This window comes from Xenia sp. Carnegie-2017, unplaced genomic scaffold (genome assembly GCF_021976095.1).
Source record: "Xenia sp. Carnegie-2017 unplaced genomic scaffold, XeniaSp_v1 HiC_scaffold_22, whole genome shotgun sequence".
In the NCBI taxonomy this organism is placed as follows: domain Eukaryota; kingdom Metazoa; phylum Cnidaria; class Anthozoa; order Malacalcyonacea; family Xeniidae; genus Xenia; species Xenia sp. Carnegie-2017.
This window is the reverse complement of record NW_025813485.1, coordinates 121,768-138,848: the sequence shown is the minus strand read 5'-3', so window position 1 is coordinate 138,848 and position 17,081 is coordinate 121,768. Positions and strand designations below refer to the sequence as shown.

The window sequence follows — 17,081 nt, the reverse complement described above, 5'->3', positions numbered from 1 at the left end:
GATGTCATTTGTCATAACATTATTTATGAGTTCGCATAATATTAGTTATCACGAATATTCACGTTTCTTTTTCATTTCTTGGCTTTTGGGTACATCTCCCAAAACACTGCGTTTATTAAATACAATGGCATACATTGTAAAAATGTAGGTACGTAATGCGTACATGTCGGTAGCCTGCAAGTTTATAGCTACTGAATGAAATAGAGTTAATCAACATAGTTAAAATTAAATTTAATATTATTTACGTCAAACTCGTTCCAAATTTGAAAATGCTCTTTAGTAATATGACCAAGTAATTTGCTAACCCTCAAATCCGATACAACCAAGTAATTGCAACAGCTGGAATCCGATACTACAATTGTTAAAGATCAAATATACAGAATTCCTGAATATCTCAAATATTTTCTTGTTTTATGATGAAAAAAACCTACACTAAAGAAAGACATTAAAATGCTTGATGCATCTCCGCAAAATGATGCTGAGCACGTAACGACACACCACTTGACCTAATTCATTAAATCTAGTAGAGGTAACGTCATTGAATTTTGGCAACAACCATGTAGGATTTTTTCATCACTTCCTTGACAGTATTGTAAAGTATAACAATGCGTGTAGTTTTGTTTTGATAATTCGTACTAAGATACTATCGTATTGCTTCTTCGATCTTGAGAATGTAGGGTCGTAGTATTAAATCGCTAGCAATTGTGATGTAAACTGTATACTTACTGTTTCGTTATTGTTAAAGTAAGCAGAATACGGACTGGCGTTAGTGTATTTCGATTTGAGTTTGTATACATCTCTTTGTGTTCATGTGATTCTGTTTGTGTACGCGTGCCTCTATTTGTAAATAGTTCCAAAGATAGCAAATACCATAGTGAATGGTAAAAGTAATATAATAAGTGCTTTTTACTTGAAACAGTTCTTTTAAGAACTATCAACTTATTATATTACTTTTACCATTAACTATGGTATTTGCTATCTTTAAAACTATTTACAGATTTGTCACCACGACAAAGCCTCGATTTGTGTTCGTGTACTTCTATTTGTGGTCGTGTACTTCTGTTTGTGTTCGTGTACTTTGGTTTGTGTCCGTGTGCTTCTAGTTGTGTTCGCATAGTAGACTTCTGTTTGTGACTTTGTGTAAGAGTACAACGGTTTGTGTTGAGTACTTCATTATACATTTTATTTTTAATTTAATGAGATCTCCCTTAAATGGGCTTTTCAGATCTATTTACCAATCTTTATATAAAATTTTTTTTAGCTCATACTAAACTATATTTACATGTTTTAAATAGAGTATTTAATTACATTACATACGAATTGATAAAAAACTATTTAAAAGCATATTCTCTTTCAGTTGTTTCTTAAGAGGCAAAACTATCAATGTCTTTTAATCTATCATCCAGTTCATACCATAATTTTGTTGCTCGAAATTTAAAGCTTCTCTGGCCAGAATGTGTCTTAAAAACAAGAACGTCTAAATCGTTGTTTTCCATTGGATAGTGATAAACAGGCCTCCAATCAGAATTAAACTTAGAACTTTAAAAGTTCTTATTCTACTTATGCTGGTTTGAAGGAAAGAAGTCAGGTGTGTTAGTTTCATAAATGAAAATTATAGGCATTTGTGAAACGGACATATCTACTATTTCCATAATCTGTTGTTCAGTTCGTTGAATATAAATTTTAGTAGCACGTCTAATACTAGACTACACTCACACGAACAAATTTTTTGATTCAAAACGATGGTCACAAAACTCTAACCTTGATAACGCTATCACATAATAGTGTATAACCTAGCAGCATGTTTAATCTCATTTTTTGAGAATGAAATATTCAGAATAAGTAATTTTGTCCAAATATTGTAGTCAAACAAGATTTGAAACACATACGAATATGAGAAACAAGTTTGTAAGTGTATTTAACTGTAATTGTCATCTTGAATAGGAAAAATAGCCAACATTGTAACATATAACAGTGTTTTAAATGAAATATTTTGTGCTAAGCTAGATACACGTCTTCATTATTTATGGTAAAAACATGATGATTATAATACTTGTCTGCACTCAAATAAGCTTGTAACAATTATAATATATTGTCTATGATAACTTTATAAGTTAGAAAATGTTTCTTTTTTTCTTCGGAGACGTTCTGAGGCTAATTCAAACAAAGGGGCTTCAAAATGTATAGGAGCAATAATTGCATTTGTTGTTCCTTTTTTATAATTAAATTTAAAAGTGTAGTATCCTTCCATAGTTCCAGTTGGTGTTGAGAAGGTTGTGCAGCTGACATAGTCATGTCGTGCTGATGGTGTCATTATAGGATATTTACCAACAACAGCATTACCATGAACTTCTTCTTTTTTACTTCCTGCATTTGTAATATACCAGTGACGTGTTGCTAGTGTACAACTAGCAGACTTTAAAAAGATATAACAATAATTAAACCATATAATTACTACTACATATTTATAGTAACACATATTATACACAGATACACCTACATAGTCCCTATATAATACAAAATTACCCACAAACCCCTACATTGTCCCTATTTATCACCTAATCATATCCTCGAGTTGTTACATGCTGCTGAACTTTGACAGTATAATATTGACGAAACATCACAATCTCACCTTTGAACAGTTTGCATCCATTGAAATGGTGATTCGGTAAGTAAAAAAAAAGCGAGGTGGATTGATACAGCTCAACTCTGGTAAAAAGCAGGTAGCCGTCCTGACTGTTATACCATTATCACTAGTATGTTGTGATGCAAACTTGTATGGATGTATTTTACCATTTACAATTGGATATTTCTCTTTTACCATATTATAAGCATGAGATGTAAACCATTCGGTAAAACTGTTTGCAATGACAAAACAATGCATCATATTGCCAACAAAAGTTGCATTTTCGTTTTCTAAAGAGGGCCAAAATACTCTTCCTTGTGTATGGCCAGCTTCTTCTGTTACAGCCATGAAATGTCCACAGTTTTTTTCCCTACAAAACGTGATTGGTATACAGCCACGTAAGCCACTTACCATTGAAGAGTAACCCTTAGCTGAACTATTGATATCAAGTATTGCTTCTTGCTTAAAATGATTTGAAATTGTCGTTTCTCCCAATATGCCACAACTTTTGAATTTTTCACCATTATGGATGCGCAGAAAACATCGATAGTCATTTGGTAGACTCTTTCCTAAAAAATTGAAAATAATCCAGAGAAAACAGTTAGAGAAGTTTCACAACCAAAAAACAAATGCAATGTAGTTACCATCAAGGAATTGTGTTTCAGAATCTTGCAACTCATCTTCTGAAGCTCCTTCTTGTAATCCAGCTAAGATATTAGGACAGTTCTCTTTCAAATAATTCTCTATAAGGTCCCATGCTTCGCGGATTTCTGAGTAGCAACGCTCATATCTGCCAAAATCCATAAACATCTTTTTGTATATTGATATCCAGCTTTCGTCGCCATTATCTTTTATTTTCCATACTTTATGACAAAGTGATTTCCATAAAGATGGGTTGACAGCAGCTGCATAGAAAGATCTTGATACACGAGTACATGATATCAAATCTTGCCGGGTACGAAGATATGAGAATATTTGCACTAGAACTTCAACAGGTAGTGTGTTCAACTGAAGTTGATATTCTCCATTCAACTCTGTTGATGTTGTCATGTTCAAATCAAATTCAGAATCAGACATAACTATTGATCAAACGTCGCAACAACTCTGGTGGCCATGAAATGTAAAGTTTATTTTATGATTGACTATTCATTGTCTGCAAATAAACATCCGTCAAAAGAAGGTCATCATTAATGATGACTCATATTGTCTGCAAATAAACATCCGTCAAAAGGAGATGATGACTACAAACCATCATCCATGAAAAGAAGGATTTTTTAATTGTTTTATTAATTTTTTTAATTAGCAGCCCTACCCTTCGACATCACACCCTTAATTCCACCCTTGAGAAATAATAAATGATTTAAAAACGCTTTTATTCGCTATGATGTCAACCGCAGATGCTGAATTGTTCACAAATCAAAATTAAATTGGAGTTAATGGAGAAATGAAATAATCCGTGAAATTACGAGTCAAAAGGCATAATCAAAAGTTTGCTTTAATTGCTTTGGAAAACTAAAAATCATAAATTCTCTTTAAAAAATGAGACAAATTACTTTTTTTACCTTATATTTCGAAAAGAATTAGAAAACTGCAAGGGGAGTTCTGGTCGGGAGAAATATTTCCGTTGGATTTAGTGATATAGTGATTATTTTTATACGACATGTATAAAGTAACATAATGCATGAAATAAACGATAGTAGCCATTTTCTTTTTACCTTGCTTTTAATGTAGCCATAAAAATATTGTAGAACTTTGATATTCGAGTCCACAGCAAGATTAATACAGATTACGAGTCAATGCACTCAATGGTCTAGTTTGTAGTCCATCATGATCTTTTCCTTTTTCGAGTTTAATATTGACTGTGACTTCTCCATTTGTGATTTGAAGCGAATGTGAAATTGGTATTAAATTGCAAGGTAAGGTGTGTAAGTTAAGCGTAAAGTAGATTTTTTCTTTCATAAAATGTGTAAATAATTATTTATGTTGTATGTGTGCTGACGTGTTAGTTATTGAGAATTTTTGTACAAAACAACCTTTTCAACCTCTATTTTATGTTTATAAACAAGAAAATTTGTGTTGTGTTGCACTGTAGAATATTTTATTTTGTATAATAAATGTTATATAGACAAAAATTTGCACAATGTTTTAAGACAGGATAGGGTATAGCCATGCTGTATATATTTAATTTATATGATCACAACTATAGTACATGGTCACAATACTCCAATACACAAGTTATGTGTATATTTATTTATTATGTTTATGATTATGTGTTACATTTATATTCATAAAATATAATGTACATGGTCAAGTCTGTATGATCCCATATAACTTTCTTTGTCTGTGATGATGTTCATAGTTTATGTAAGGCTTTTAGGCATCATACATTTCAAATGGATTTATTGTTGTTATAAATACAGAAGACTGATTTCTGATTTTATTTCAACAGTAAGAACGACAAATTTTCTTATATTTTACTACCATTTTCTCATGTTTATTTCATGTCAATTAAAAGTATTACCATGAGTTGATATTATCTTTTTAAAAAAGATCTTATATCTTAGAAAGTTTAAAATTGTATATTTTTTACATCTGGTTTTTAAAAGAAAACTTAGAATTCATTTTAAAATTTTGTTATTGTCATCATTTAAAGGTGGGATAAGATGGGATAAGGGGAACATTGTTTGGGGTTTTTATTTCTTTTGTGTATTTTCTATTTTTTTTATTGCATTTTTAATCATACATACTTTATAACATGGTTGATTTGAAATTTTTTTCTTGTTTGTAGAATATTGTAAAATTGCTGCTAGGAAATGACATTGAGCAACATTTATCGTGCTCAAACAAAACAATTTGATCTTAATGAAGATGGTAGTAGCTCAGAGGATGATGGAATTACATCAGAGTCAATTGATGCATCACACCTGTCCAACCTTGATGAACCACTAATACCAACAAGAAAAAATCATAAAATTTATCATGTTCGTGGTAAAGTGAGAAGAAACTCAAAAAATTTTACATGGATTTTATGCTTTGCATTGACTTTGGTTTGTGTTGTTGCATTATTGCTAATATTCATTGATTGGGTATTAGATAAAACTGACAGCACTATAAATAATGCTACCAATCATAGAACTCAAATTTCTTATCATAATGTGTCTGTCCTACAGTTGAATATCAAACCTTGCTCAAATTTTTCATCAAATGAAGTATGGCATCAAACGATACCAAAGCTTATGACAGAAACTGCAATACGAATGAATGATGTGAATAATGATGGAGTTGTAGATGTATTGGTGGGATTTCTGACTGTTTTAGATGGTTACTTTGTTGGTGGAATACCTCGAAAAGCATGTGACATGTATTTCAATGGAACATTTCCATGTTTTGGGGGGATATTGGCTCTAGATGGTCGAACTGGGCATGAATTGTGGCGCCATTACACCTTACACGAAGTATTTGCAATCAATTGTAATGCAGATATAGATATTGATGGTATTCATGATTGTTTGATTGCTGGTAGAGCGGGTGTTTTTGAGGCTGTAAGTGCTAAACATGGTTCTTTATTGTGGAGGTTTGAAAAGGATCAACCGGGATATAAAGGGATTATGGGGATATACACTCCTCAGTTTATACGTGATCTTGATGGTGATAGTGTCCCTGATATCCTTGTGTCTCATGGCGGAGACCCTCTCAGGTTTTTGAAGTATTTAAATGTATTTTATTTATCATTTACAAAGTTAAACAGTAACACCGTTTCATCAATAATATACAGTAATTACTGTTTCACATCGTGGGAAAGCACTTTTGACTTTTGTTACTATTATATTTTTTTAGTGAACCAAACAGCGAGAAGCGATTAGTGGGAAGAATCATTTTATTTTCTGGTAAAAATGGTCAAGTATTGCGATGGCAAAATGTTCCAGATAAACGTGAAACATATTTCTCTCCTGTCGTTTACTCAACGAGAAATGGGACGGAGGTAGCGTTGTTTGGGACTGGAGGCGAAACGCATCCGGGATCTCTTTGGGCTGTTGACATAATGCGTCTTTATAACGGAGAAATCAATACAGCTTACGCTGTTTACACGGATAATTTTAAAGGTAGATTCTTTGAATTTGTTTCTTGATGGTTGATCATTTAGGAACAGACATTTTTATTCATATACATTTTTCTACTAAAGATTTCTTCCTTGTTCTTTCTATACTAAGTATTTAACAACAAGTGTTAAAACAAGGGAAAGGACTGGGAAGGACACAGAAACTTCCTGTTTCAAAGGCAGAGAAATTTTACTTTTTAAATGATAGTCTTATTAAGCAGAGCTTTTGAAATGACAATAGACTTTCTTTTAAACAGTTTATGAATATCACTTTTCATTTTAAAGTTATTCACGTTTTTGTTTTGTTTGACATGTTCCCGATTTGTTCAAATAGTGACGTCAATTTGCATTTTGAGAATTTGAATAATCCAGAATATTTGATGATATTTTACTTCAACTGGACAAGAATGCCTTTGTTGAATTACTTGAAAAGTGTTAATGATATAAAATATCAAGCATTTCCTATAAAAGTTGCCCAGAAAGTCGAAAACTCTGTGATTTTGGAAAGTTTCATAATTTACAGATTAAAATTCGATTGTAAAAAAAATTAAAATATTCTTATAGGTGTCATGGTTCCTCCTGTGCTGGTTGATATTAATAAAGATGGTACTGTTGATATAATTATAGCCATGTTTAATGCAACTGTTTTTGCTTTTGATGGTGAAACATTCAACATAATTTGGCAATATTCCTTCACAGGCAGCGAAACATACTCGTACGTTTTTATTTTGAAAAAGTATTTTCACTTCCTTATAATTCATTTAATTTAGTCCTTCTTCGTTTTATTTACTTTTTTTTTATTTATTGTTTCTTAGTACTCCAGCTGCGGCTTACTTTAATGATGACGATACACCCGATATTTTTGTTCGTTATAATCATGGGAAAGGATTTCCTGTTTATTATTATTCAGAGGTTTGTTGAATATAGCAACTTTACCCAAGTATGTACGCTACCGAGAGGTGTATGTGAAATTTTTACTTTTGTGCCTTAATTGCCTTAAAGTTCCCCTCTCAGCAAGAATTTTTTATTTGTGATACTAAATCTAGGTGTGATTTCTAACATATAAATGGAAAAAAGTTTTTAATTTGGCCCAATCGTTTTTATAATGGTTTAAAGTTGGCCAAAATTTGATGAACTTTGTCCGTCGTCAGAAAAATCGAGAACGACTTACATTTGTGATTAATGCAAGGTACTCTCACAGAGTACTCCTCAATACAAAATATATATACCAACTACTTTGGATGACGTCATAATTCGGCTAGACCAAAACTTCATGATGCGACGGATAAGGTCCATTGAAAGGCAACTATTTAACCACGATGAAAATGGAACGATTGGCCCAAATTAAAAACTTTTTCATTGATGTGTTAAAAATCACATGTAGATTTGATATCGCAAATTTTTGCTCATTGGAGCACTTTGAACTTCTTCTCCACTCATGCAATAATAACATCAATTTCGTATGTCACTTTACAATTTTGCAGATTACAATTTTGGACGGTGTGACTGGCAGACCAATTTATAAACCATATTTTAAAAGCCTGTTATGTCAAATGGATCACCTTTGTCTATCAGTATGACTGGTCGTGGTAACGATGCTTTTGTTTATTGGATTGCCGACTGTGTTGATCATGAAGGACAAGGAGACTGGTTTGATTTTGTCGATGGAACTAATGAACATGAACAAAGTCGCGCTGACACTTGTAAATTGCGTTATGGAACGAAGAGTTTTAGTCGTTTGTCTGTTATGAACCGTCATATTGGATTTCCAGGTCACACTATTTATGACTCCTGTGAGTAGAGTGTATAAACCTTTCATTGAAACTTTCATTATATATTTTCATAAGATAAATCGTGGACATGTCATCTGTCTTGAAAATGTGACTTATTGTTGTTTAATCCATTAGATCATTGATTTATAGTTGTCGTCTGATTTTCTTGTCTGCTTTTGCAATTATTCTCTTTAAAATCAGTAAAATGAAATATTAAATTTTTTTAATACGTTTTAGTGGTCAATGAATGGTTAGAACATACTTCACAACGTATTCATCAATCAAAAAAACAGCGTCGACACATTGGGCCCCCAGATCATGGAGGGTTTCAAAGATTGATTCAAACAGGAAGTATCGCGTCATCTTTTTCTAACCAATCGTCTTCTAGTGCAAAAAGTGTTGACGTCATCGTTGCCACGTATTGGATGTACCCTTCTAAAGTTCGTGTAATTACGCAAATAGAAAAGGAATGCATTGAAAAATACAGAAATCTCAGCAAACACGGTAAATCTTAGAAATGTAATACAAAGGAGGTTCTGTGTGCATTACTCAATCGCTTCACTTTAAAAATGTATCATAAAGCTTATTATAGAATTTTGTTTATTTGCAGGAAAGTTTGTGAATCGTGTAAATATTTCGGCAAATATGCAACAGGGTCATTATGATGAAGGTGATGCTGCTACAAATCTATGTTTAGAACAACGCCAAAGTAAGGAAACTTTTCACACCAGTCAGGAAAATTATAAGCATAAATCTCAAAGGTTTGGAAATTTGACAGTTTACCGTTTTCGACTGAAGTGTGAATGCTCCAAGATTGAGAACTCACAGGTTTGTAGCTATTTTCTTCCCATGGAAAAGCAGGCCTGGGGTGGTTATTTAGGGACATTGGGGAACTCTTATTTCGTTCCTCGTTGATCAGTATGAGTAATAGCCGGAATTATGGGACAAGGAATGAGATATGTTGATAACATTCAATTGGACGAAAATATGACTAGTTCTTGAACGATAATTTAACTCCATACCAAGCTCGACTAAATTCATGTCGACTTGAGTGAATGCTCTGGAAAACACTTTATACATACACACTTTAAAAAGTTGAAACAACACTTTTTTCAAAATAGTGTGTGTATGGCTGTTTTGTAAATGTAAACATTCATATTATTTTGAAGATTTAACGCCCTGCGAATGTGACTTGTGTTGTGAAGATGTAAAAATGTGGAAGTTTGAAAACTTTTCGAAATCCATGATCCATAGCAGTGTTAGTGTTATTATATTGTAAAGAAGGGGGCCGGGGGAGTTGACAATATTTGGAACTGTAGAATAGTATTAAGGGATATGACACTAAATTGTTCTGTTTTCTTATCTTACTTTTTTATTGTCTTACGATAATTTCCAATTATATAGCAAGCAAACACAGCAAACACTTTACAAAAAATTTTGTGAAATGTTCAAATTTGATGCATTGTGAGTGGTGGGGAGGGGGGAGTTGAAACCTCTATCTTTGTGAAATGTTCAAATTTGATGCATTGTGAGTGGTGGGAGGGGAGTTGAAACCTCTATCTTTGTGAAATGTTCAAATTTGATGCATTGTGTGGTGGTGGAGGGGGAGTTGACACCTCTATCTTTGTGAAATGTTCAAATTTGATGCATTGTGTGGTGGGGGGGGAGTTGAAACCTCTATCTTTGTGAAATGTTCAAATTTGATGCATTGTGAGTGGTGGAGGGGGGAGTTGACACCTCTATCTTTGTGAAATGTTCAAATTTGATGCATTGTGAGTGGTGGGGGGGGAGTTGAAACCTCTATCTTTGTGAAATGTTCAAATTTGATGCATTGTGAGTGGTGGGGAGTTGAAACCTCTATCTTTGTGAAATGTTCAAATTTGATGCATTGTGAGTGGTGGGGAGGGGGGAGTTGACACCTCAATCTTTGTGAAATGTTCAAATGTGATGCATTGTGTGTGGTGGAGGGGGGAGTTGACACCTCTATCTTTGTGAAATGTTCAAATTTGATGCATTGTGTGGTGGTGGAGGGGAGTTGAAACCTCTATCTTTGTGAAATGTTCAAATTTGATGCATTGTGTGGTGGTGGAGGGGAGTTGACACCTCTATCTTTGTGAAATGTTCAAATTTGATGCATTGTGTGTGGTGGGGGAGGAGTTGACACCTCTATCTTTGTGAAATGTTCAAATTTGATGCATTGTGTGGTGGTGGAGGGGAGTTGACACCTCTATCTTTGTGAAATGTTCAAATTTGATGCATTGTGTGGTGGTGGAGGGGGGAGTTGACACCTCTATCTTTGTGAAATGTTCAAATTTGATACAACTGTCTACAAATCTTCATCACCACTAATTCATTCTTGTTCAATTTTCTGTGTTGTAGTGTTATGTTTTGGTCAAAATTTTTTGTCATGTTCGTCATGTATAAAATATGTGTTTTTGATAAAAATTTTAAAGAAAAGAATATTTTATCTAAAGTACTCTCTGAATATAGTAAAATTCTAACTTTTAATTTTTACACACATGTTTAAAATAGTTTATTTACAGGCAATTGACAGCTATATCAAGCATTATCTACTTTTTGATCCAGTTTACTTTTCCTCGTTTTCACCATGTAGATGAATAATGATATAGTTTCCTTTTCTGGTACCTGAATTGTCTTAAAATGTCGGCTTACCATCTGTAAAAAAGTCAATTTCAATTAATTTTGCTTTATCATTTATTTTCTACATTTAGACACATTTTCTTACAAAGCTCAACAATTGAAAATTAATTTAGCATTGTCAAGAAATGACAAAAATATGTTAATTTTTATTATATGATGAGCTTACATAATGTTTCAACATAAAAATAACTCAATTTGAGGCTTTCTGCTATGTGGAAGTAAGGCAAGAATGACTTATATCACTTAAATAGATTATTTAAAGAAAGGTTAATGTTGAAAGACAAACCTGACTTACAGATATCTGGAATATTGTTAAGTTTATGATACCAAATTCAACATCAAATTTTTAAATATTTGCCCGAAGGATTATTAAGATATCTTGGCTGAATTGACAACATTGAAATACAAATGGTACAACAATGGCCAACAATTGGCTTGCTTTTTTGACTCACATTCTTATGAAAAAGGAAACAATTGAACCATCTAAACCTTTAGACCATCTCAACTTTTGAACCATCTCAACCTTTAAACCATCTCAACTTTTAAACCATCTCAACTTTTGAACTATGGCAACCCTTGGAGTTAACTCATGAAATGATACACTTACCACTCGTAAGGATATGAACTACATTGTATTTATAAGTTACAACTGCATTTCTGGTAGTAAAAATAAAACGAGACGAATAAAATAACGATATATCGACGAAAGTCTTACTTCGACTAATTGCGTTTTGTTAAGACCAGGTCTTGCTTGAAGTTTGAAATGGCGCTTATATCTTCTCAATGTGCTCGTTTGTAAGAGGCTGACATCGATCTTTGCATAAATAAGAAATGATTGAGATAAATACCCAGCTACCCTCAAAATGCACTTTCTTCTGAAGCCATAACAGTAAACAAATCTGAAATATCTACTACCTCTTGAGAATCGTTTTCGTCGTCAGAATCCTTACGTCTTCTCTTACTTCTTGCGCTTTGAATCATGTTTTTGTGAAAGTTACAAATGTAAATGTGACCAGCCTAAAGGCGAGGAAAATTTGAAAAGCTGAAAAGCACTGCAACCATGATATTAAAAATGTATGTTATAAAAAGTTAAACATACGTTTTCCGCGGCGACAAGTTTAAGTTTCTTTTGAGCTACAGTTCTTTGAATTCTTTTGGCATAACAAGCATTCCCAGCCAATTTCTTACATCTTTCGGTTTCTTCTATTAAACAGCATACAAGATGAGGTTTCGGAGAATTATCCTCACTCTCACTCTGATAACCATTCATGTCGACATTTTCGGAATTGCTGTATTGATTTATGCATAAGTTTTCTTCCTCCGTGTAATATTTACTTCCGTTTACACATATGACTTGAACTCTTTCTTATGATTGGTTCAAAGACTGTAAGTCTTTTTGTTACAGAAAGTACTCTCGCCCTCCAGTCCAGCCTTTACCTTACCGGAATAACAAAATAACATTACATGAGCCTCAAGGAAAAGACGCTTTTTCCTGATATTACATTTCAACGTGTCAAACGAATAGAAAATTTAGTGTTATAATTAATATTAAGTTCAATTACTTTTCGTGACTTTGTAATTTAAACGTGTTGTCCTCCCACCCGACCCTACCCTCTTTTGCATATGTCAATGGTAAGGCGGGAAAGTCAACCAATAAACGCAAAGACTTGATGTGTAAAGCAGTGTCCTTGAAATACGTGTCTATGGTCAAGTGTGGTCAAGTGTACAAACGTACGGCGAATATTTATCATCAATGCAGTCAAACAGCTTACTCTCTCAAATAATATTTTGAAGAAAAAATGCCTCGAACTAAGAAAGACCCCAATAAGCCCAAAGGGAAAATGTCAGCGTATCTTTTCTTTATGCAAAGCGAAAGGGAAGCCATGAGACTTCGAAGCAAGCAAAACGGTCATGAAGACAATCTCAGTTTCAGCGAGCTTTCAAAATTTTGTAGCGAGAAATGGAAATGCCTGGACGAAGCCAAAAAAGCTCCGTTTTTTAAATTAGCCGAAGATGATAAGGCCAGATTTGAACAAGAAATGTCTTTGTACACTCAGAGTGAAGATGAATCAACACCAAAGAAATCTCGAAAGAGAAAACGACAAAATGACGAAAATCTTCCTAAAAGAAACAAGTATGTTTCTATACTGTGTTTTGATATGGTAATAATTGTCTTACAAGTACTTTATTGTGTTCAAATCCAAAGGAAAAATAATCAACAATAGCGAAAACCAAAACAATTCATGACGTTTTTGAGGCTTTTGTTCATATTATCGTAATCGCTTTATTAAAACGGCAAGTTTTTTTACTATTATGAATTTTAGATCAGCCTATATGTTTTTCTGCGATGACGAACGACCAAAAACACGTAAAGCTCAGCCAGAGTTGGCGATGAAAGAAATTTTACAAGTTTTAGGCAAGAAATGGAGAAAACTAGAAAGCAAGGAAAAAGACGTGTATAATAAAATGGCAGATGAAGATAAGCAAAGATATGCAAAGGAAATGTCTGAGTACAAAAAGAGTGAGTTAGCATACGATGGAATGGCAAATGTAAAGAAGCAGAAATAATCGCGAGGCATTTAAAATTTGATATTTTTCCTGAACAATTAAGAATTCATTGTTGTATAAGCTAAGCTGCGTTTAAACCAGTTCTATTGTTAAATCATTTTGTTATTATAAATTCCTGTAAAAAGACGAACAATTTTTGTTATACCAGAAAATACAATTATAAATGTAAATAAGTGAAAGTCGTTGAATTATTCCCAATAAACTAGTAAACCTTGCGGAAACAAAACCTTTTTATTGTTCATATAATTTAAAGTGACTTTTCAGCAAAAATGAATCCTGACACATAAGTCAATAGAGGGTTCTGAGTCTGATTGACTCCAATATTTAACACACTGTTGTACTTTTGACTTATTTACAGATTGAATCTATGATTTTGTGGCACAAAACCATTCACCATTTAACAAAGGAAAATGCCAAGAGCTATTATTATACTGTAAGACATTATCAAAGTTCCTTTTATAAAACTTGATGTTTCCTTCAACACCAACTTTAATAGAATGTAATCTCAGCCATTTTAAGTAAGTGAAAACATTAGGAGTCTCCAGTAGAAATCTGTGTTCTCTATATTTATCTCGAGTTACTATGAAAGGTTCCAAGTTCCAAAAAGCACTGGCATAAATTATAAACAAATCATCATCACCTTCATCACAAAATTGAAACAAACAACCCTCAGCAAAATTTTTCTTTACTGAATTATTCAACACAAGTAGAACATTATGTCCTTGGTTGACAAAATGACTGGACAGTTTTTGTAAAGCATCAAAATTAAATCTTTTTTTCCTTTCTTTCTTTTTAGCATTTGTTGACAAACCTATACTCATGCCATCAATTATAACATCACATTGACAAGATTGCTCAAGAAATTCATCATATTTCAACAGTTTTTTTTGTGTCTTCTCATTTAAAGCAAATAATTCTTTAATGGCTTTCAAGATATTTTTCTTTAAATTATCTTTTTCAGAAATGGACAAAGATCCAAAATGTAAACTTTTACCACAATGATTGCATAATCCATGCTTAGAAATCTCACATTCTTTTATAGCCCATGTATTTATTGGATCATTTTGCAACCATTGAGAAATAGCTTTAAATACATCTTTATCAATTTGCTGACCACTGACATTATACCATTCCAATACATCGGTAGCTTTACCATAACCAGATAACTCACATCCTATGCATGACAATATTAAAGCACTAGCCATTTTAGATGGAATTTTAAGACTAATTGTTTGATTGGACTTAAACGTTTGCTTGTTCATTTCATGAAACAGTTCAAATGCTCTGTTGCAATAACCATTTTTTGCTAGACTTGTAATGACTGATATATAAGATCTGGTGTGTCTTAAAAGACCAGAAGACTTCAATTCATGCAATAAATTTTCAGCATTTAGAGGTTGATTTCTTTCTGTATATGATTTAATCATTGTAGATAATGCTCCTTCTCCACAGTCAATTTTAAGATCAAAAGCTCGTTGTTTTAATTCATCAAGGGCTTTAAACTCTTTTGTTTGATTTAAAATATAAAAAACACTTCCCCAAGTCCGTTTAGGAAGAGATTTCAATTGTAATTTCTCTGCACTTTTCAATTCTTTTGCTAATTCTAATCCATTCTCAAGTTTCAAATGCATTTCAATTGAACGTGAAAACTTATTATCATCAATGCATGGGGCGTAATTTCGACAAGATATGTAGAGGAATTTGTAATGTTTTAATGAATACCTGAATGACCCACTTTCCATAGATAAGCAAATATTACGTAAAATTTTATATTTCGTTGACAAGCCGACAGTCATCATCGCTCGTGCTTCAACTTTCAAACTTTAAGCTAGGTACAACCAGTGAACGAAACCATGCACGCAATAACGCAAGAGTTCTTAGCCTTTAACATGTCTTACATAAAGTAACAGACTGTAACATTTTCACGTTTGTTTTTCAAAGTTTCAAATCAATAACAAAAATTATTGTCAGATGGGTAAATGTGTTGATGATGCAAATGTAACTACTTATCGTTACATGTTACTTCTACTGTAACTAGTAAAGTTCATATAAGTTATGTACTAGAAATAGTAACTAGTTACCTTAACAAGTAAGGAGTAACGAAATTACTAACAGCACTGACAGGCAGGGGCAGATGTCAAAAGAGTAATGCGACTCACGTATATTTGCTAAAAAATAATTATGCCATTTTGAATACTAAGGTTACCGTATGTTCTTTTTTGCAAAGTTCGAGTCACACAAATCTACAAATTTCGCACCATTTGATGACTATATCCATTTATTTGATTGGCCAAAGCGTATTACCGGGGGGGATCGTCGATTTGAATAGTAAATTTAGTAATGATGGCTATGACAATGGTATTCTCGTAAGCATTAAATGTTCAATTTTGAACAAAGGCAGAGATTCAGTGCGAATTAAAATCGTCTTTTCGTAAAAGGTATGTTGAGTGAGTCGTCGAGTTAGTCGAACGACCAGCTTGCAGATTTGTTTATATAACATGAAGATATTAAGTAGAGATTTGTATGATGAGGTTTATTTAAGTGTAAGGAAGCCTTTGCACAGCTTAAATTTTAGGTTTCAGTCGCGATTCAACTACCTGTGATTGAACTACCATGACAAATAGAAGTCATCATTTTTTGGCATTTAAGGCTTGTCTTTTGTCATTGAAAGATCAATTCACTCATATTGTCCTGATCTGGAGAAGCACAAAATATAATGTGGTCATTGAGCCCTTAATCCACCCTAAAAAATTCTAATCATATGCACATCTTATTTAGCTATGAAGGTACACCAGTTGGCATTAGTGTAAGAGGAAAGATTCAAATTATAGCAATCCTACCTCACATATTTCTCAGAGACAAAAAATTTTAGCAAATGAATGAGAAAGGTATTATTTTAATTGTTTTTTTCAAAAGAAGAAACAATGGTTAGGACTTCTGCTAAAGCAGCAACCATTGCCGTAAATGTATCGAATGAAGTTAGTGCTCAATCCAATGGCATCTCTATTAGTTGTATTTTGCCTGAATATTTCCCTGACTCTATGCATTTATGACAAAGCTCAAAACAATTTGATTGCAAACCAATGCATGCACCTACTAATCAATTCAATGCAGCCCTTCATAGAGAAATGGTTAAAGGTTTACCTAGCTATGAGATCTGCAATCTTATTAGGAAAGTTTTTAGGTTACCAAAGAATTATCTTTTCCTTCCCTTCAGTGATAAGAACTAGAGAGCTTTTAGATATGAGTGATTTGAAGATTTTCAATGGTTTTGTTATTTCCCTTCAGAGAATGGTGCATATCGTTTATCTTGTTTAATTCTTGGGGACCTTTACCCTTCAAAATGTTCTAGAAG

At 33.0% G+C, this 17,081-nt stretch overlaps 3 protein-coding genes across 3 annotated transcripts; 2 read left to right on the top strand and 1 right to left on the bottom strand.

The window, feature by feature from the left end:
* Window positions 1-1,905: 1,905 nt before the first annotated feature.
* Window positions 1,906-3,763, bottom strand: LOC124446069 (F-box only protein 3-like). The gene is made up of 3 exons (XM_046996860.1): window positions 3,271-3,763; window positions 2,633-3,195; window positions 1,906-2,416 (listed from the first exon to the last, which is right to left on the bottom strand). The coding sequence occupies exons 1-3, from the start codon at window positions 3,701-3,703 to the stop codon at window positions 2,108-2,110; spliced, it is 1,305 nt and encodes a 434-aa protein (XP_046852816.1). The 5' UTR covers window positions 3,704-3,763; the 3' UTR covers window positions 1,906-2,107.
* Window positions 3,764-4,256: 493 nt separating this feature from the next.
* Window positions 4,257-15,119, top strand: LOC124446139. The gene is given in 11 exon segments (XM_046996957.1): window positions 4,257-4,542; window positions 5,415-6,323; window positions 6,464-6,729; window positions 7,290-7,440; window positions 7,541-7,637; window positions 8,210-8,264; window positions 8,267-8,518; window positions 8,735-9,001; window positions 9,108-9,325; window positions 14,085-14,159; window positions 14,523-15,119. Coding segments are annotated over 10 exon segments (2,304 nt in total). The 5' UTR covers window positions 4,257-4,542; window positions 5,415-5,439; the 3' UTR covers window positions 14,562-15,119.
* LOC124446140 (non-histone chromosomal protein 6-like) lies at window positions 11,382-13,952 on the top strand. Its single transcript, XM_046996958.1, has 2 exons — window positions 11,382-13,292; window positions 13,483-13,952. Exons 1-2 carry the CDS (start codon window positions 12,958-12,960, stop codon window positions 13,724-13,726), a joined length of 579 nt encoding a protein of 192 aa, XP_046852914.1. The 5' UTR covers window positions 11,382-12,957; the 3' UTR covers window positions 13,727-13,952.
* Window positions 15,120-17,081: the final 1,962 nt, after the last annotated feature.